At 43.6% G+C, this 20,835-nt stretch overlaps 1 protein-coding gene across 1 annotated transcript; it reads left to right on the top strand.

Moving 5' to 3' along the window:
* Positions 1–2,399: 2,399 nt before the first annotated feature.
* LOC147893542 (transcription factor bHLH91-like) lies at positions 2,400–8,400 on the top strand. The gene is made up of 3 exons (XM_087386307.1): positions 2,400–3,501; positions 3,845–4,333; positions 8,299–8,400. The coding sequence occupies exons 1-3, from the start codon at positions 2,476–2,478 to the stop codon at positions 8,398–8,400; spliced, it is 1,617 nt and encodes a 538-aa protein (XP_087242433.1). The 5' UTR covers positions 2,400–2,475.
* Positions 8,401–20,835: the final 12,435 nt, after the last annotated feature.

Here is a 20,835-nt window from a genome sequence, read left to right as displayed (position 1 = left end):
CAGCATTGAAGATTGCTTCTGGGAATAAGAGGCTCCATTCAGCAAGTATCCCGCGAAGCAATCAAACAGATAGAATGGAGATACGATAAGCAGGATGATCTTTTCTTGAGCTCCAGCTAAATAATGTGGGACTAGCATCTGCAGCTGAATAACAACTGAATTAGATTAGCCACGAATGAAAATTAAGCCTAATTCTTGAGCTCCAGCTAAATAATGTGAGCTTGATGCAAAGTCTTAGCAAACTGTTCAAAACAACAACCAAGGAATTCAACAAACGCAGGACGAGGTTCTTGGCGATCTCAGGAATTGGGTTTAGACCGTTGACTCCATCTTCTCCGAAGAGGACACAATCAATAATTTATCAAGGAAGTTACCTCACACACCTTTGACATGATCCCATTCTAATCAACATCAACGTAGCTATATTGCTACAAAAATTTGCTTGTTGGCGAAGCTTACAGATTGCTGTCAACCTTCGAGCAAAAACTACGAAAGATAAAAGGAGCTCGTATCCCCTGAGCGATGGATTTGGAGCGCGCATGAGGGAGGCACAAGTTGTGCCTCCGTTGCTCCTTTCTTTTCTTTTCTCTTTTCTTTGCTGCAGCCCCAGCTCTTGCAGGTTCATCTCCTGCCTACCCGCCTGATTACGTTCTTGGTCCCTTTCCTCGATATCGACGACCTGCACCCTCCCTTACCCTTCTCGCAATTATATTCTTCTCGTGCAAGTCTTTGCTTTCACCTCACTTGCAAACTGCTCGCACTCCGCCACCCTTAGCAGACCAGTCCGTGCTGTGTAACTGGCTCAGCTTGCGCCAGATCCAGCTGCCAGCATCCATCTCCTTTGCCATTCTAGATTTACGGGCAAAATTGGGTGTTGCAGCTCGTGCCAAAATCGTTCGACCGAGCTCAGTTAACTTCTCTCAATCGTAAAGCGAATGCAAATTTCCAGTGCAACATTCTATCGCTGCAAGATTGCAACCTCATGTGGCTCCTTGTCTCTCTCTCTCTCTCTCAGACTCTCCTGCGCCTCTTTGAGTGCCTGGAAACAGATTTCAACCTACCCACGAAAACCTTAGGTCTGCCCATGCGAGAATCGGTTACAGCCGCAAGGTCTGGGTAAGTACTAAGTACTACCACGCGCTGCCGTAGGCCGACCAGGTGCTGGACGACCGTCGTCGAAGAGTGGCAGCGGATGCCCACGATATCGGATAGATCTGGGTATCGTCATCGTCAGAGATCAGCGAAGCTAGCTGCAAAACTGGCCAGAACTGGCAGCACCAACACCTTATCATCACCAGCGATTGCAGTCGGCTCCTGCAGCATCGACTCGAACTTGATGTCATGAGCTCGCATAGTGCTTGATCATACAACCAATCGAAGCCGCCCCAGGAGCAGCTCAAAGCCTGTAGCCATCTCTGTTGTTCTTCTTCTCCTTCTTCGTTCTTCTCCTTCGTCGTCCCTACCTTCCCAGACTCTGGTACCAACTCAACAAGCCGTGCCGATGGTGATCCCTACCTTGAGCCCAGAATGATGAGTAACTCCCGCGAGCTGTCTTCTTCTTGCACCTGCCCCCCTCTCATGTTCACGGCGGCGCGTGCACACGGGTGGTCCTTGCCTTTTATCTTTTACGAATTCTCTCAGGCGCCCTCATAACCGTCTCTCTCTCCTTCTTTTTCATCTTCACCGCCCTACAACCTGACGCACTTTTATCTTCATTAAGTCACTCTTTTCCGAAGAGATGTGTATCAAAAAATTTGTTTCCAGTGCCGTCGGAAGTGAAACCTCACAAAGCTCTCCGCCCAACGAGAGATAAGATCAGGCATTCTTGTGAAGCTAGCGAACAGAGTGGATTATGTGCAACGACTTCCGAATCCGTATCCAGTTTGATATTGTTCATCGCTCGTAAGTCTCATTGTTGCCCATTCTTTTATTTGTTCACGTTCTGTCCATGACCGCAAAATGAAATCCTCGTTCCCAAATGAGTCGATGAAAATGATTGAATACCACTTCCAGTGTAATCTGATTGAGAACGTAAAAGATCGTGTTCCAGTGCACAGCTCAAAAGAACCGTTTCATTCGTCTCGGAGATTGACGTGAGAATCAAGGCTGTCGAGTCAGAACAGACTGGCCGGAAACCTTGCAAATGGATCTCTTCGGACAACGATAAAGGCAGATGAAGTGGGTATGGATCATTAGATCTCTTGCCCGAAGGTTAGGCGACTTGTCAGGATTCCTGCAAGAGTACTAAGTAGGGTATGCCAATGACTGCTTTAGGGATAATGGATTGGATAGAGAGGTAACACGAGTCACAAGTCTTACGAGGCTAAGTATGCATGAGCGAATCAAGTGATCTGAACTAATTCGGGTTCTTTGATTTGGCAGGTGCGCATTTGGGAGTAGCTCTGCAAGGCTACGCAAAGGTCCAACCTAATTGGTCTGCCTCGACTAAGCTGAAGTACACGGTTGTGCCGCAAAATGCAGCATTATGGTGCGGGGAGCTCCCTTTATGAGGATACAAGCTACTTTGCCCGCGCTAGTGAGGCGTTCTCCATAGATGAAACGGGTGATCATACGGCAGTAACTTGCGGGTCTGGCTTCTTAGGACTGGATGAGTCCTTAGACCGGCAGCTAAAGGGATCGGGCTTGACTCCCCTTAGCGAACTTCCGACAGGGGAGTCTGTCATAAGCCATGATCTCGGCCACCAGCCCTTGGACTTTGAGCTCGACGATAATGGCCAACTTTTGCACGACATGCTCCAGCAGCAACAGCACCAGCACCAGCACCAGCAAGCTCCTTCCCCAACCCAGCAGCAGTCAGCCGCAGCCGCGAGCTGGGAAGAAAACATCCATGTCTTGCAGGAGATGCTGCTCCTTCAACAGCATCAAGCTCTCCAATGCCCTGCTGATCATCAATCACCTACCTTCACGTCCATCTTCAGTAATCCTGCTCCTCTTCCTCCAGAAAGAATCAACAGCTCTGGTTTCTCTGGTACAAAATTCCCCGGCGAGTCGGAACTGTTGAGCCTACTGCAACTTCCTCGTTGCGGTGCTTCTTCCGTGCCTGGAGCTGCATCCTCTACGGCTGAATCAGTCCGGAAACAAGTGGCCAGTGTTGGAATGCTACCAGTCTACAACGTTGCTGGAACAGGAGATTCGATCTATCACAATCCTCCAACCTATGATCCGCATGTTTTTGAGCAGCCTCCATCTGCACCGTACCCAGTTTCCCTAAAGCACCTTCTGCAAAATCTTCCTTCTACACATACAAACTCTACCAGCTCAACTTTAGTTCATCACCTAGATGCAGAGGACAAAGAACCTACCTTAAACGACGAGGGACGGCAATTCGCAAGCTCCCTATTTGATTTCAAGCGCGACAGCGCTCTTCCAAAAGCTGGAGAACCTAGGGGCATCAATCATTTTGCCACAGAGCGGCAAAGGAGGGAGTACCTCAACGAAAAGTATCAAACTCTTAGGGGCCTTGTTCCTAATCCAACGAAGGTACGTGCCACGTGGAATCTAGAATGTTTAGCTGCGGTTCAAATCGTTTTGCTCTCCGCGTACATCATCACGGTACATGCATTATATTATCGCGGCTTCCCGATCTCATGAACTTGATGTTAATCATTCCAGCGGCTGCCCATTATATGTACATTCGTCTCGCAGAGGTTGTAAGTTTCTTTCGCGGGAGGAAAAGTGTTCCCTTATTTTTAAATGAATGAAGTCTATAGCGGGCATGGCTGGTTGAATGTATGATCATATTTACGTAGTGTAGAACGTGCCTAAGGCTCGCACCGGGAGGTGCCTGCTGGCTGACGGGGCTGCTGGATTGTACTGCATGCAGGCGGACAGGGCGTCGATAGTGCAGGATGCGATCGAGTACGTGAAGGAGCTGAAGAGGACGGTGCAGGAGCTACAGCTACTGGTGCAGGAGAAGAGGAGGGGGGAGCTGGGGGTGAAGAGGAGGAAAGGGATGGAGATGAGCAACGGAGCGAATAAAGGTGGGGTGGCGACGGACATGGAGAGCAGTTCACAGTATGATCAGGCGGGGACGGTAGGGGGGGGGAGCAGCTGCAACAAAGGAGGAGGGGGGGGGGGGGAAGGGATGTCGATGCAGCAGCTGAGGAGCTCGTGGCTACAGAGGAGCTCGCAGCATGGGACGAAGGTGGACGTGAGGATAGTAGACGACGAGGTGAATATAAAGGTGACATTGAAGAAGAGAAGAAATAGCTTGATGGAGGTGGTGGGTGCTCTGCATGAGCTGCGCTTGGACCTCCTCCACGCTAACGGTGCCACCATCGGTGACCACCACATCTTCATGCTCAACACCAAGGTATCTTTCTTTCTTTTTTTCTTTCAATCTTTCTATCTATCTGTCTATGTTTCTTTCCTTCAATCACTCATTTCCTCCCACCTCACTCATCCTTAGGCCGTTTTATACATTCTATGCCCTTTGCACACTCAATAAATGAATCCTCACCATGGGTGGATTGTGGGCGCGGATGAATCTTGCTCGTCCTTCAGCCTTACGCCGGCCGGGTTCACACCACCCAGCCGTGGAGGAGCACAAGAAAAAGAAGATGTCCGGGCGGACACTGTAGATCACACCAGCCTATATCAGGTCTTACAAAAAAGGCTGTCATTTTATTACAAGGAATTTTGATTAGTGTAGTGGTAAGGAGATCTTTTGTGGGGCAGGCCACGAGTGTTCAATCACCAATAATTGCATCTCGCACCCTTTTTTGGATGGACGCCCAAAAGCGTGGGCGAGCTTCACTACCCATCTTAGGCGTCCAGTTCCTACTCTCCGATTGGACCACATACGTGGATGCCCCTCCTCTCCACTTTTGGCGGGTGGTGTGAACCTGCCCTTAGGCATGCCCACAAGTGGACCAGTGCATAAACGCTCTTATAGAGCCGGTTGCCCTTCCCTAGTCTCTAACTCCCCAAGCCCACTCATCATGTGTACATATAGCACGTGGGTTTAAGAGAGAGGATTGTTTATGTAGAGAAAAGGGACTCCCTAAGGTCACTCATCGTATGAAAAGGGTTAATTATGTAGAGAAAAGGGGTTGTTTGCTTTCATAAAGAGAAAGTTTTACTTTCTCTGAACATTGCTAGTAAGTGAGATCCCCTTTCATCCATGATCACCACCACATCTTCATGCTCAACATGAAGGTACCTATCTATCTATTGTTCCATCTATCTATCTATCTCTCTATCTATCTGTCTATCTATCAGCCCCTCCTCACTCAATCTACCAACGCTCTTCACAAAAAATGAAAGTGGAGATAGAATCTCATCAACTTGCAAGTTTTCACACAATTTAAAATTCTATTTACAAAAGAAGTGCAACTCTATGGCTTCCAAAAAATTTTCTATGAACTCAAAATTAGGGCTTTAACTCCTCCCTAGATAGAGCTCACCAATTTCCAATTGAACTCGTTGTTCCCACCTTATTTTCCATATATTTTCTGAGTTCGAGGGAGCTCTCCTAACATGCGAGATCACTCCAATTTAACTACAATTATAGGGAAGCCTCAAATGTAGGGCATTTCCACCCCATCTCAAATCCCCAACTCTCTCTCTCTCTCTCTCTCTCTCTCTCTCTCTCTCTCTCTTCTCTCTCTAAACATCTCAACCTCTTATATTTACATGTCAAAGACTTAGAGCGGATTCCTATGTCATCCATCCTTGCATGGAAACAAGGTATTCCACTAGTGTTCCTACATAAAGATAACAAAGATGGCTCCATACATTGATGGGCTCCTATTCTTTTGACCTCACTATGCAAGGAAAATAGGTATCATGGGTAGTTTGTTTCCCTACCACCAAATTATTACAACCAATTTATCATATGACCCATGCTTTTGACCTTAGTATCTGAGGAAATAACGTCGTAGATGTGCTGGGCCCTTCATTCTGTCGCTATTGATCTTTAGAACCCATTCATCCTCTGCATCATTAGTCAACCTCATTCCATATCTATTAATCTAAAGTGCAAATTGAAACATTCTAAGAGTCTGTGATTCTACAAGTTGCAACTCCATTGTCAACCAACACCTCTCCTAACATACACAAAAATGATGTATTAGTAACAACTTGACTCTAACTTCTAAGGAGCATAGTTATGATGGTGATAACATATGAGGCTATCATTATGCCATGGGGTTCAAATGGGAATACATTAGTCTAATTACAAAATCCAACCCATAAACATCCTATTCCATTTTTTAAGGTTCTAAACCCCATAAGGTGTATGCTAATCTATGGTGGCCTAAGGAGCACCTACAATAATAGTATATGCTTTTTCTCTCATCTTTTTGTAAATCCAAATTCCTAAGGTTCACAATGGAAACCCATGTGGTTTAATCCACTCTGGTCCTTATCATAATACCAAGATTTGTAGTCCTCAAGGTCCATTCTATTCTAAACTTAAGTGTTTCATGTTAGATTTTGAACCAATTGAATTGTTTTTCATCATGAATCAACTCATCCCAAATCCCAAATTGAGCTATAATAGGTCTAAATATAAGAGCAAAATTTTAGTCCTAGACCCTACCTATACACATTGCATGGAAATGGGCTTTTGCCACTAGTAGTAAAGTGGAAATATACTCACATATTTCCATTCTTGTGCTAAGACCCTTAGAATGGGACTAGAATGTGAATTACAAAGATCCCATGCTAACCCTATTTAAAATAGAAGCCCAAATTTTTCATCCCTTGCACTTAGTGCTACCCTCTCCCTAAGGTGTTTAATCATGAATTCCCTCACTTAGCATTTAATTTAGACTTATTATGATATCTAGCTTAATATCCAAGTGATATTCCTCACATAGTGTTTGATTTAGACACATTATATTTGTTATCTCATTTGTGTAGTAAACTTTTCATAAGCCCAAGCATAATAGCCTCGCTATTTTTTAGTTACATTGAATATCTTTAATCTTGAAGATGATTACTAGTAAGACATGGGCTCTAAGGAACACCTAAGAAATTTACATCATATACGAGAATAATAATGTCCATGAATTGCCTCTACTCTTAAGCACCCACAAATTGGAAAATCTTAAGCTAGCTGTGTATCATTACATAGAGAAGCATGCCATGTGGAGAAACTTAGAAAAACTCGAAAAACATATAAGTTGCTCATGTGTCATTCGAGAATAGAGAAGCATGTCATGTGTACATGTGAAGTATCGTCTTGGTCATAATCACGTCACTTCACACATAAGCGATAATTTTATTCTTCAAGGACAACCTCAACCTCTATTCCCATCATTCATGAGATGTCTGGTGGGCATAAGTGCCACACACAGGACCTGTTTCCACACAAGGAGAAATGGCCCATTTCAAAGCTAGAAGGAACAGATGGTGATTGGTTCCCATGTGAGAAGGGAATGAGCAAGAAATAGCGCATGGAACAGACACTGGCAGAATGGATCCATGGTTTTTTGTTGGATCCTTTGGGCCTCCTAAGTGTTGCTTGCAACGTAAGCTAAGAGCACACTTACATGCCCTCCAAAACTCCTCTGGAATTAGATCCCATCAGCGGTACAGTTCCGTTGGGAGGAGGAGCCTCCAATTTTGGATTTGTTCCCATGGGCACAACGAGCACAAGTGTTGAGTTAAGGCGAGGGGTTCAGATGATCGGCACCTCTATCCCACATCCAAAGCATCCATTTTCAGCGAATGAATGGCGGGTCCGTTTCAACGATGCATGTGGCCAAATCTCCAAAGATCGAAACATTCATTTTACATCCATGCATGTGGCCGTGCTCTAAACCTCCATCCAATCTGCTCTCTTCTACGGATTCCACAGGCTCCAGGCGCAGGCGAAACAGGGTCAGGCGCAAGAGACAAAGGACAGTCGCATGAAAGAATAGCTTTTGCGCGTGAACTGGAAAGAGGGTGGCGGTTTGGCAACCTCACAGCCACCGATGGCTCTGAGGGGGACTTGGGTGTGGCTTTCACCCCTGCGTGGAAACAGGTCCACCAGAATCAAAACAAAGCCAACCTCTACCTCTGTTCCCATAAGTCATCCTGACTATGAAAAGATCCACAATCACGTTTACCTCGACGGATATTGGAAGAGTCTGAGCATAATGGGCAAGTGGAAGCCTTGGATGCACTTCCCCACTCTGCCGCATAATTAGTGTATACTGTCTCATAATCCTTCAAACTTTCGTCCTCCACGTTACGGTGAGTTCTCTCAAATGAGAAGGAGGGTTGTCTTCATTTAAGTAGATTCTAGACTGACTTTCAATCTTTGTTGTTTTGTGTAATGTGCGGCAGATCATGGAGGGCTCTTCGACGTTTGCAGGACATGTTGCCGCCAGGCTGATTGAAGCGGTGGATCGTCATTTCTGTAATAACTATGCACCTGCCTATAATTAGAAGTTGCATGTTCACGATACGTGAGACGACGTTATTAACACAGTATGCTTTAGCAATCGCAGACGACGATTCCATGTTTTGGCCTTTCAATAGATGAGTCTTGTTAATCGCATTCTTGCGAGTACTTACGAATTACAAACGACATTCTATAGAAACTTCTCATGCCCAGAGGGAGAACATAGAATGTTGTTCATACTTCTTATGCCCAGAGGGGATGCTTTCCTCAAAGCAGCATGTACACTCTTTCATTTTCATATGGAGTATTATAGACAATATGTTCGCGACTATCTCATCCAAGGTAACCAACTCAATGCTACTATATCAAAGTAATACCTATTTCATCCCGATCCACATACTATAGTACCTATTTCATCCCGATCCATATACTTCTCATGCCCAGAGGGAGAACATAGAATGTTGTCCATATGGTTAATTGGGGACGCTTGCTTCAAAGCAGCATGTACACTCTTTCATTTTCATACGGAGTATTACAGACAATATGTTCTCGACCATCTCATCCAAGGTAACCAACTCAATGGTACTACAACAAATTAGTACCTATTTCATCCAGATCCACATACTATAGTGTGGGATTGATCAATCACTACAAATTTGGAGAAACATTCCAAGTCTTCAAGCACTTTTATTACAATTCAAATTCTTGTGTTGAGGAATTAAAAACTTGAATGCCTTTGGGGATGCAATCTCAAAAAGGATGAAACTATACTCGGTAGACATGTTGGAGAACATTGCAAGCAACAACCCCAATAATATATGTTTAGTCTATTCATACATAAGCATGGTAATAATAGAGATAACTTAAGCCTATGTCATGTATGTATAATATATAAAATTGACATGTTCTCTCTCTCTCTCTCTCTCTCTCTCTCTCTCTCTCTCTCTCTCTCTCTCTCTCACGACGTTCTATCGCTCACTCTCTACATGTGTCACATCCATAAAGCTCCTAAAAATGAGGTTTTTAAAAAATTGCACTTTTACATGGTTGAGGGGCACATGTAACTTCTTAACAATAAAGAGATACACTAAAATCAAGTGGAAAAAAGGTGGAAAAGAAAAATTCGGCAAGCTGTAAGCAATAGTTCCAATGTCACATCTACCACAATTCCAACACAAGCTCAAATCCAATATATAAACTAAGTAGTGAGGCTACTCAGACTCATTTCTAGAGTATTGGTGTAAGCATGTCTCAATCAATAAATTAAAAACACTGACATCTAAATTGCATAGAACCAAAGTTATTAGTATGAGTGAAAAAATCATACCATGAGACAACCATCAATATTAGAGGGTATTTGGAATAGGGACCTAGAGATGGTGTCAATCAAGTTTTTGTTTTGGTTATCTATTGAGTATGGTTGATAACATTGCATACAAGTTGAATGGAATTACATCTTGTAAAATGGTAGGTTTCATACCTTCTAGTTATAGTGCCTTGCAAACAATTATAGTATACAAAGCATATGTCGAGCAAAGAGTCACATCAACCACAGTATTTTGAAGACTCACATAACACATGATGCACAATTGTTTTAGATGGATGGATGAATATAAAAAGATACCTATTGTTGAATGCAATGATTTGGTCATCGATAGGAGAGACATTCATAATTCCATTGATTCAAAAATTGAAAGAAGTTTAGGGTTTACATAGCAAGTATTTTTACCAAATCATAAGGGCGATAGGCTAAGACAAAGTTGTGTAGATTGTCATGGACAATACAAAGAATTGTGAAAAGGCTAGTAGACTACTATACAGAGATTTTCTCTTATTATTACATGCATCAATGTGCTACACTTACACCTTGAGCTTGGTACTAAAAGATTCGGTATAAGAATGTACAATGGTTCAAGAAGACTATACGTAATGCTCATAAAATTGTGAAACTTTTTCAATCACTGGATCTTGTGTAGATCTATCTTGGAGATGAAAGATTCAAATCAGCGGCTAGGATTAAGGCAAATTTTAGAGGGATGGAGATGACGGTTCTTGATGGAGGGTGGAGATCTTTGCACATAATGAATGGCACAAATTTAAGAATCTTTTTGTTTTTTCTCCTCACTTAGATTATCTTGCAAATCGATGGTTGGGATCTTGTTGCTTCCTCCTTTGATATCCTCCATTGGATCTATTGCTTGATGTATGGCTTAAATCTAATCATCCATAAGATCTTTTCATTGATCAAGGGTTTACATATTATCCCTCCATCTTTTGATGGTATCCCTTAGTCTACACCTTGATCTAGTGGCCACAAATTTAAATGTATCCCTTTGAGATCATATCAATGGTTAAGAGTGAGGATCATGGGTCTAAACTCTGGGTTAGAGGTCTCCCCACCCACAAACTAGACTTTTGGACATCACATGGCATTGTGCCACACAAAGGAGCAATGTCATTAGGACACCCCTCAAATTCCTTACTAATTCCTTAAATACTAATTTGAGGCTCTTTTGAGACCCCGTTTCTCCCCTAATATGGTGGATGATGAATGGTGCTAGCTCGGTGCTAGTTGTAAACTCCTACATCCACTTTCCATGGGTATTTTGTCACAACCATGCTCCAACTCGGGTCCCAAAAGGATTTGGAGTCACTACAAGTACATCTACAAAACTTTCAGCAATAGGCTACTAGAAGATCAAAACTGAGAAGCTTGTATTTAGTTATTATAATCATAAAATGTTAGCTACCTTAGGAGATGTGGGATATGGAAGAAAGATCCATAGTAGACATATGATGTTGCTCACAATTCAAGGTCCTTTTGCAAAGAAGTTCCTCCTATTAATTGAACTACCATTGCAATCCAAACAACTGATGAGGAGATTAAGGAAGAAGGCAATGCTAGCAATGTGGATTATGAGGAATTGGAGAATGAGGATGACCTTATTGGTCTTAAAAACCACAAGCAAGATGAGAAGATGAGAATGAGAAGATAAGTTGCCCATCATCGAGGTTCCCCAAGGAAAAGATATTGAAAGAAATATGAGTGAAGTACAAAGGGTGAAATTCAACAAGTTTTGTATCCTCAATACCAAGGAGATGCAAAAATGGATTGAGAAGTCTAAAGAGGCCAAAGAAAAATGAGTAAATGCGAGGGCAAGATTTAGAATCTTGCACAAGCGAGTGCAACCATATCCATGGGATCTTGCCCTTGTCCCCAAAGACATGTCGATGGATTGGCGCTATGATAGGATCTTCATAAAGTCAAAGATGATGGGGAGATAGTAATTGAGAGAGAGTGAGAATTTGCACATAGATGTATGGTACATGTAAGCTTCTTATCTTTTGACTCAATTAAGTTATTCATGGTCACAATTGCCTTAAAATGCATCCTCATTTTTTTAATGATGTCCTTGTGTAGTACAGAAAGTACAGTGCATTATGGTCATATGGATGGTATTTTCATGTGGAACACATTGATCAAAGGCAGTCACATATGATTGTGGAGTCAAACGGTACCAGTTTGAAGAGATTTTGACCTATGGCTTAGGGACATGGCTATCCAATCAGAAAACCTACCCCAAAGCATCCAACGAATTGGATACCAATTGGTAACACATGTTCTAGTTCCACTCAAACTCGTTCCTATCCTCCTCCTAGTGGCTTGAGTAGGAGCATTCATACAAGATAGCCAAGCAAGTGCTTCTAATATCAATCTTCTCTCCTCATAATTAGGTTTGTGGGACCATATATGAAATCTAGGGGGGGGGAGGGTGTTAATCATAAATATGTAAGTGTAGCATGTGGGTTCAACAAAAGAAATTTTTAAAATTTCCTTTTTACACATTTGTCACATAAAAAAGGGTATCATTAAAGGTCATATTCACAGATTGAATAGAAAAAGAGTGTGTTTTATTCATGATAAATTTATAGATAAGGGTATTTTTTAATAGGCCTTGAACACACGTAATATATAAGGTTTATACAGAGTCACCCCCTTAAGCAACCTCAAGAATCAATTAGATGTATTATTTAGAGAAACCATTATTTAGGAGTATATATTTAGAGAAACAATCAAATTCTAACTTTGGCCAAGGAAGGTTTTCAAATTTCAATTAACTCAGCATTCATGTCACCATGCATGTTTGGTCCAAAAAAGTAATGAGTAAACATACGCAGGTATGTGTAAAAAACAAACTAGTTCGAGCTTTCATGAACATATCACTCAAGAGCTAGGAGAGCTAAAATTTTTCCAACTCAAGTAAAAAATAAAAAAATAATTTCCTAGCTGAAACTCTTCGTTACTACTGTAGGAGAATGCATGTTTTCTAGAAAAACAGCACCTTAAGGAATAAATCAGAGCATGTGATGGTTGTCAGAGTGTAGAGCTTGGAATTTTGAACATTTCTCCTTTTTACAGAAGCACATTCTAACACAACCACCAAAAGTTATGGGCAATCAATGATTAAAGGTTCTAAATTCCATAACACAAAAGAAAAATTGAAACCACCTCCCTAGTCAAATGTGGACAAATACAAAGCTGCACATCTATTTGACTACTCAAACATGGACAAATTCAAAGGTGCACATGTGTTTTGACTAGATCCATAGCTCCCCCTCCTTCCCTATTAAAATGCACCAATCCCTCTTATAATTTTTCTTTCACATCTTGCCTCCATCCTCTTCCCCATTCTGAGCCCTTCGCAAGACACTCCTCCCTCTCCATCAACCACCACCCTACTCCCATCCTCACATGGTGAGTTACTTCGAGCCCATCTCGCAGCGAGATAACCTAGCCATCCACCCACCATCCATTGGTCCTCAAAAATCGCATTACATCGAGAAAGACTTGGAGAGCATTCAAGTTACCATCTCTTCCTTCCTTTGGATTTCTGTCAAAGTTTTCCGTCCATCAAGTTTTTTTCCTTTTTTTCTCCTCCCTCTCCACCATTCCCCCCTCCACTCCCCCCCCCCCTTTTTTTCCCCCCCCTCCCTCCATTCCTCCCCTCCCTCCATTTCCCCCCACCACCCCCCCCCCTCGTCCATCTCCCCCTCCACCACCACCCCCTTCCCCCCCCCTCCTCCATCTCCACCACCACGCCCCCCCCCCTCCTCCATCTCCCTCTCCACCACCACCCCTTTTGCCCCCCCCCTCCTCCCCCTCCCCCCCCCCTCCTCCATCTCCACCACCCTCACCCCCCCCTCCTCCATCTCCCCCTCCACCACCACCCCCTTCCCCCCCCCTCCTCCCCCTCCACCACCACCCCCTTCCCCCCCCCTCCTGTATCTCTACCCTCCCTCCTCCATCTCCCCCTCCACCACCACCCCCTTCCCCCCCTCCTCTCTCTGTTCTCTTCCCTTTCCCCCCCCCTTCTCTCTCTTTCTCTCTTTCTCTCTCTCTCTCTCTTCCCCCCCCTCTCTCTCTCTCTCTCTCTCTCTCTCTCTCTCTCTCTCTCTCTCTCTCTCTCTCTACTCCCCCTCGTCGGCCACTCCTCACCCTATTAGCAAGGGCTTAAGCCCTTGCTACTTAGGGCAGCGGTGCCTGTCGGCAAGGCGGTGCCCGCGCACAGCACCCACCCCTCCTCTGTGCCCTCCTCCCTACCCGCTTTGCCTCCTCCTTCGCCTCCTCCCCCTCCCCTCATCAGCCCCTCTCCCCTCCTCTCCACACTCCTTCCCCTCGGCTATAGAAAACCCCCCCTTGAGCCGCCGTGCGACACCCCCCCTCGAAAAAAAAAATTAAGAAAAATTAATTTAAATTAATTATTATTTATTTTTAAAAAACCCTAATCTAACCTAACCTAACTTGACCCTAGGACTAACCCTAGCTAGGTTAGTTTACACCTAAGTTAGGTTAGCTCTAACTTAGGTTAGATTAGATGTACCAATCTAGTTAGTTTAACTGTAGGTTAGTCATAGTTAGGTTAGTCTAACTTCTAGTTAGTTAGACTAATTGGACAGTTAGGTTACATTAACTAATTGTGGTTAGTTATCTAACTGTCATCAGTTTTAACCCACAGTTAGGGTTAAAGGATAGTTAGACTAACTGGAATTAACTTGGTTCAAACCCCTCAATTGGACTTAAAGTCCATTCACACCAACCTTAAGTCCAAGCCTCCCCCCACAAGGCCAATTTTACCTGTACTTCAACACTTCGTATCACGCCCGTTTGGGACCCAAACTGGACCCCGTTTGAGCCAAAATTTCACACATGGAAACCCCACGCTATGAGGCATTTTTCCAGCCCATTGCACACCGTTTTGGCATCCCTAGCACTCCTCATTCGTGCCCTCGTGTGGGCCTCGTTTCGCACTAATTCGATCGTATCTTTATGCTATGACCTCCGATTGATGATCCATCTACACCGGCACATTTCCCTACACATATGGTACAATCTTAGACACATTATTAACATGACGGTTCCCACAACACTAACACAAATCTAACCCTCCAAACAAAACAATATCAACACCCGCACTTGTGGCAGAGACACCCTTTGCAAATCTCACCCAATCTGTATGCAGCTACGTTCCGGCCAAGGCCTTCGACTCCAGTGCTTGCCAAATCTACATACAACTCCACTGCAACCACCGCCTTTGAAAATCCTCTACCCTAAATCCCCCTCTGAAATTCAAGAAATCCCTTTAACTCCTCCACGCCACAACATGGCAGGACGCCATCGCGTAATGATGTTGGGGATATCGACCTCGATGCAGAGGCTGACAATTTCTTTAATCGAAGAAATAATAACAATCAAGGCAGGTGCCCCTTGGGAAAATTGGAACTTTCCAAATATAATGGTAGGGGAGATCCAACCCAATTCCTCCAGCATTTTGATGATGCATGCCGAGCAGGTGGAGATCAATCCCATGAAACCAAGGTGGCTTGATTTCCCATGGCCTTAACTGATGAAGTGTCTGAATGGTACCTAGACTCTCTAGTGGAAGAGTGAGCCACATGGGACCTACTTCAAACAAAATCTAAAAAGATGCTTTCAAATGGAGAGGCTACAAAATGATCCCGTTCTCCAACTAGGCAAGATCGAACAAGGCCATCGAGAAGATGTACGCACATACCTGGGCATGATGAAAAGGTTAATCACCAAATGTGACCCTCGCCCCGATGCAAAGTACCTCATGGCTTGGTTCATTGTGGGACTAAGGAAGAAAATCTAAAAGGATATGAAAAAGATTAGCAGCTATGAAATGTTCAGTGTTGCTCATGCGACAGCCATTGACATCAAGGATGGCATGATCGACTCTGACACTAGTAGTGATGATGGCAGATCTAGTGCATGAGATAAGTGCTCTAAAAAGGGCAAATCCAAGTCCACTACCGAAACATCAAATGAATATCTCCTAGAGGCCATGACCATGAAGCTAAAAGAAGACATGATGCAGGCCATGGAACAAAAGCTTCACTTGTCTCAACCACCAACTTAGACTTATCCACGGCGAGAAAATGTCTGGTGTCCACACTGCATGGCCAATCATACAACAAATGAGTGCCCGGTCCTAAGAGCCAGGATCACTGCACAAGCTGAGAATGTTGTGCAAGTACAGACAATGGGAGCAATTGCAAGTCTATGGGCTCTATGTTAGAATTATTGATAAATTCTAGTTTTTTCCCCCTAACCACAATTAGTTCACTAACTACGGTTAGTGAAGGATAAGGTTTGTCACTTAGACAAAACCTTATCCCCCCTTTGTATTGCTTTACTCTATTCTATTGCACATTTGACATTCTGCACTCTCTCTCTTGCTTCCTACTCTCGCTCTCCCATTTCTATCATTTGGTATCAGAGCAGGTTGAAGTCCTAGACCATCTCCTCTCCTGCATCTGTTAGCTCCCAAACATTCTGTACCTCTGTACCTACAAGAATCCTACGCATCAACTACAAGCCTCAGCCCGTGCAAGTTGACCAGCAACTCATGTTGCTATCCGTACAGACGTACGGTGGTCTTGCGCTGTACCACCTGCTCCAACCAGCAACTCACGTTGCTGTCCGTACGTCTGTACAGTGGTCTTGCGTCGTATCACCTGCTCTGCCATATAACTGTACGGTCACTTTTTATCAGCCATCCGTACAACTTGCGTAGAGCCATCCATACAGCTTGAGTGTGCATCCGTACAACTGACAACAGATTGCCATAGAGTTGACCGTACACCTCCATCAGTCTATACACATGTTCCTTGTGCTATCTCCAACTTCTTCTGATGATGTGTTTGAGGGGATGCTTCCTATAGCATTTGGTTCCCCCACTGAAACTCAGAATTTACAGCAACCACATGTCCAGATTCAGCCACCGGCTGATTTAGTACCACCTCAGGGTGTGGATGAAGTTTTCAGGCAAGAGATTCAAGAGATACACGCAGCCAAAACAGTCCCAAATTGGTTGCTTCAGACTCTCAGGGAGAGTAGGCTTGAGGCTCCATTGCCTGGAACGACTCGTAGTGCAATGAGGCACGCAGGGGGGGCTATTTCAGTTAGACAGCTTATGCAGGGACTCTTCTTGATGAAGAGGAGCCTGACTCTTTTGAAGAAGCAAAGGATAATGTGCATTGGATGCAAGCCATGCACAATGAGTTGCAGTCCATAGAGAAAAATCAGACTTGGAGATTTGCCATTAGGTAAGCATGCCATCGGTACAAAATGGGTTTTCAAGGTCAAACGGAACCCCGATGGGTCCATTGACAGGTACAAAGCAAGGCTGGTTGCCAAAGGATATGCTCAGCAAAAGGGCATTGATTATGAGGAGACATTTGCTCCTACATCCAGGATGATAACCATAAGAACCGTTATTGGCATGGCTGCACATTTGGATTGGAAAGTCCATCAGTTGGACATAAAAGCAGCATTTTTAAATGGAGACTTGTTGGAAGAGGTGTATGTGAAACCACCTCCAGGCTTTGCGGTATTAGAAGATGCACGTAATGAAACCTTACTCGTAAAAGACAGGAGAGACATTATCATTTCTCTCCCTCTCTCAACAGAGACACTAGGGCCCATGACAACAATCGGGCTGGACCCCCTTTAGGATTTTATTACTTGAGAGAAGAAGGAATACATGAGTTCAGCGTCGAAGCTGCTCATACAAAATTCAAACGTGAATTTCAATTACATGAGCTCTCAGGCTCCCCTTCTTGGCAACAAGCCACTTGTCAATTTCTACTTTACTTTCCTAATTACATGCCACTAAGGGGAACTCTGGAGTATTCAAAGCACTTGGTCATGCAAACCGCCTCCTAGACTCTTGGTAGGCTCCATTGCGCTTAGGAAAATTACTCTTCCTAGTACCTGCAACAATTAATTAAAGCGCACCACCATGGCACCCATTAATTGTTAGCACTTTGCATGCAAATAACACACTGTGGACTAATTCTAGCCACGATGGGCGTCCCCACTGAAAACATGTGCACACATAACAAATATAAAAAATATATATTTATATTTATTCTCTGGTTGACCGGAGTCAACACTCTTAATTATAATTAAGAGGCTTTAACCAAGGGTCGAGGCGCCTTAATTATAGTCAAGTCTCTCCAACCGAAGTTGGCACAACTCTTCAACCGAAGTTGGCACATCTTGGTTAACTGTAGTTAACCCTCTTAGCAATAAACCAAGTCTTGTTGACCGAAGTCAACACTCTCAACTTCGTGGTTCTCTAGTTAACTGTAGTTAATCCTCTTGGTAATAAACCAAGTCTCCCCGACCGAAGTCACGTTTACTTGACCAAAGTCAAGTATCTTTGACTGTAGTCAATTCTTTGACCATTAAAAGAACTCTTTTACCATAATTAACACATATGAAAACTCTTTAATTATGATCAAATAAATGGTCAACTAGGATATTTACATGATGGTGACATCCCCTCGGCTTCTATTCAGTTGACCTCAACTGAAAAGCTTCCTTGTAAACATCCAAAAGCTGTGGATGATCGGACAACATGTCTTCATCCATCCACTTGGCATCTAATGCCGTATAATTCTTGAATTTTACAAGATACCTGTAAAACTCCTTGCCCTGAGGGCCTTTGCGTACAGTATGGTACACAATCTGTTCTGGCTGAAGGACCTCCTCCAGCTCATCCACTTCTGGTGGATGCTCTCATACGGGCTTTGTGGGCTTTGGCCCCTGGAATTTCTTTAGAAGACTCACATGGAATGCATTGTGAATCCTCCAATGCTCTAGCAATGTTAGCCTGTATGCAACCTCATTTATTCTTTCTGTAACCCTGAAAGGGCCATAGTACCTGGGAGATAACTTTGCATACACTTTCTGTTTTCCTTTAAACTTGTAGAATCTAGCTTTCTCAAACTTTAAAAGTACCCAATCCCCTTCCTTAAGATCTAACTGTCTCCTATGCTTATCTGCAACTCTTTTATGCTTCTCTTGAGACCTTTCAATTGCTGTCCGGACTTGGCTATAAGCTATCTCGAGGTCTCTCACAAATTGATCAGCTGCAAATATTTCATCCTTGGTCCTCAGGATAGGTGGCAGAATCACTTTCCCATAAATGATTTCAAAGGGGGCTTTCCTTGTAGAGCTGTGTACTGTATTATTGTAAGCAAACTCTACCAATGGTGGGTACTTTTCCCAGTCTGAACCTTGGTCACCCACGTAGCATTTCAACATATCCAATGCTGTAGAATTTGCTACTTCACTTTGACCATCTGTCTGGGGATGGAAAGAAGAAGAAAAATTCAGATTTGTCCCCATGTTGTCAAATAAAGCTCTCCAGAATAGACTGGTCATTCTGGGATCTCGATCATTGACAATGGACTTAGGCATACCATGGTGCTTAAAGATCTGTGCCATGAAAAGCTTAGCCATATGATCTGCCTTTATCGTCATACCATGGTGCTTAAAGATCTGTGCCATGAAAAGCTTAGCCATATGATCTGCCTTTATGGTTTTGCGAACCGGAATGAAATGAGCTTGCTTGCTGAATCTATCAATGATAGTCCAAATCCCATCATTCCTTGACTTTGATCTTGGCAAATCAAAAATGAAGTCCATTGTAATACTTTCCCATGGTGCCTGAGGCACGGGAAGAGGCATAAGTAGGCCAGGTGCCTTCTGTCTATCATACTGCACTTTCTGACACGTAAGGCATTCAGTAACAAACTGATGTATATCTTTCCGCATCCCTGGCTAAAAGAAATACCTCTTTAGTGCTAGAGTTGTTGCTGTAATTCCTCTATGTCCAGCATAGGGAGGTGCATGGCATTCCTCCAAAATCTCTTTTCTCATCTCCTAGGTGATGCATAGGCAATCATCTTTCATTAGATACCCATCTTTCAGGGAATAGTGACTGGTGGATTGCCCCTCTTGCATTTACTGTAAAATCTCACCAAAATCTGCATCATTAGCATATTGCTCCCTCATGCCTTCTAGGTCCTGATGATAAGCAATAGTCACATTATTGACCTGGGGTCTTCGAGACAAGGCATCTGCCACTCTGTTCCGAATTCCTGGGGTATGGACAATCTGAGAATGATACATTAATAGCATATTTGCCATTTCATATGCTTCTCGAAAAGTTTTGTCTGAGTTAAAGTATCTCAGACTTTGGTGATCTGTTTTAACAGTAAAATCTGCACCCAAAAGATAATGCTTCCATGTATGGATGGCATGGATTACAGCCAATAACTCTTTCTCGTAGATTCCTAGATCTTTCTCTGCATGCCAGAGTCTCCTGCTCTCATGAGCCACTACATGACCATTCTGATGCAATGCAGCCCCAACACATTCCCCACAAGCATCACAATCCACATCAAATGGTTGATACAAATCTGGAATGATTAAGATTGGCTATGTAGTCAGCCTCTCCTTGAGTGTGGTGAAAGCTGTCTTTTGAGGAATTCCCCATCTGAAAGCTGCATTTTCTTAGTAAGATCGTGGAGTGAAGAGGCTATATCCGCAAAATGCCTGATAAACCTTCTGTAGTAAGAACACAGGCCCAAGAAACTTCGAACTTCATGCACAGTTTTCAGCTCTGGCCATTCGTGAATGGCACAGATCTTTGTTGGATCCATCGGTATCCCATTCTTGGATATTATATGCCCCACATAATGGATTTCTTCCAGGAAGAACTCACTTTTCTTGCTGTTTGCATAGAGCTGATGATTTCTCAGCTCTTGAAACACTATAGCAAGATGTTCCTTGTGCTCTTCTTCGGACTTAGAAAAGACAATTATGTCATCGAAGAAGGTACCAGTGAACTGTCTGTAGGGTTGGAAGATATGATCCATCATCCTATTGAAGCTAGCTGAGGCATTTGTTAATCCAAAAGGCATCACCAGGTAATTCATACAACCCAAAAGTAGTGCAGACCGCTGTCTTGTGCACATCCTGAGCTGTATCCTCACTTGGTGATAGCCACTCTTTAAGTCTATCCTGCTAAAAACAGAAGCTCCATTTAACTGATCCAGCACATCATCAATGCGTGGAATAGGGAATCTGTTCTTGATGGTCATTT

The sequence above is a fragment of the Dipteris shenzhenensis genome, chromosome 15, assembly GCF_047967505.1.
Source record: "Dipteris shenzhenensis isolate YYH24624 ecotype China chromosome 15, Dip_SZ_1.0, whole genome shotgun sequence".
NCBI lineage: Eukaryota > Viridiplantae > Streptophyta > Polypodiopsida > Gleicheniales > Dipteridaceae > Dipteris > Dipteris shenzhenensis.
The sequence above is the reverse complement of the archived record's forward strand: the minus strand, read 5'-3'. Positions and strand labels throughout refer to the sequence as shown.

Excerpts from the sequence above, each read along its gene's own strand:
- LOC147893542 (XM_087386307.1), top strand. The coding sequence starts at position 2,476 with ATGCAGCATTATGGTGCGGGGAGCTCCCTTTATGAGGATACAAGCTAC. Across the intron at positions 3,502-3,844 it reads TTGTTCCTAATCCAACGAAG|GCGGACAGGGCGTCGATAGT; the intron begins GTACGTGCCACG and ends TACTGCATGCAG. Across the intron at positions 4,334-8,298 it reads TCTTCATGCTCAACACCAAG|ATCATGGAGGGCTCTTCGAC; the intron begins GTATCTTTCTTT and ends AATGTGCGGCAG.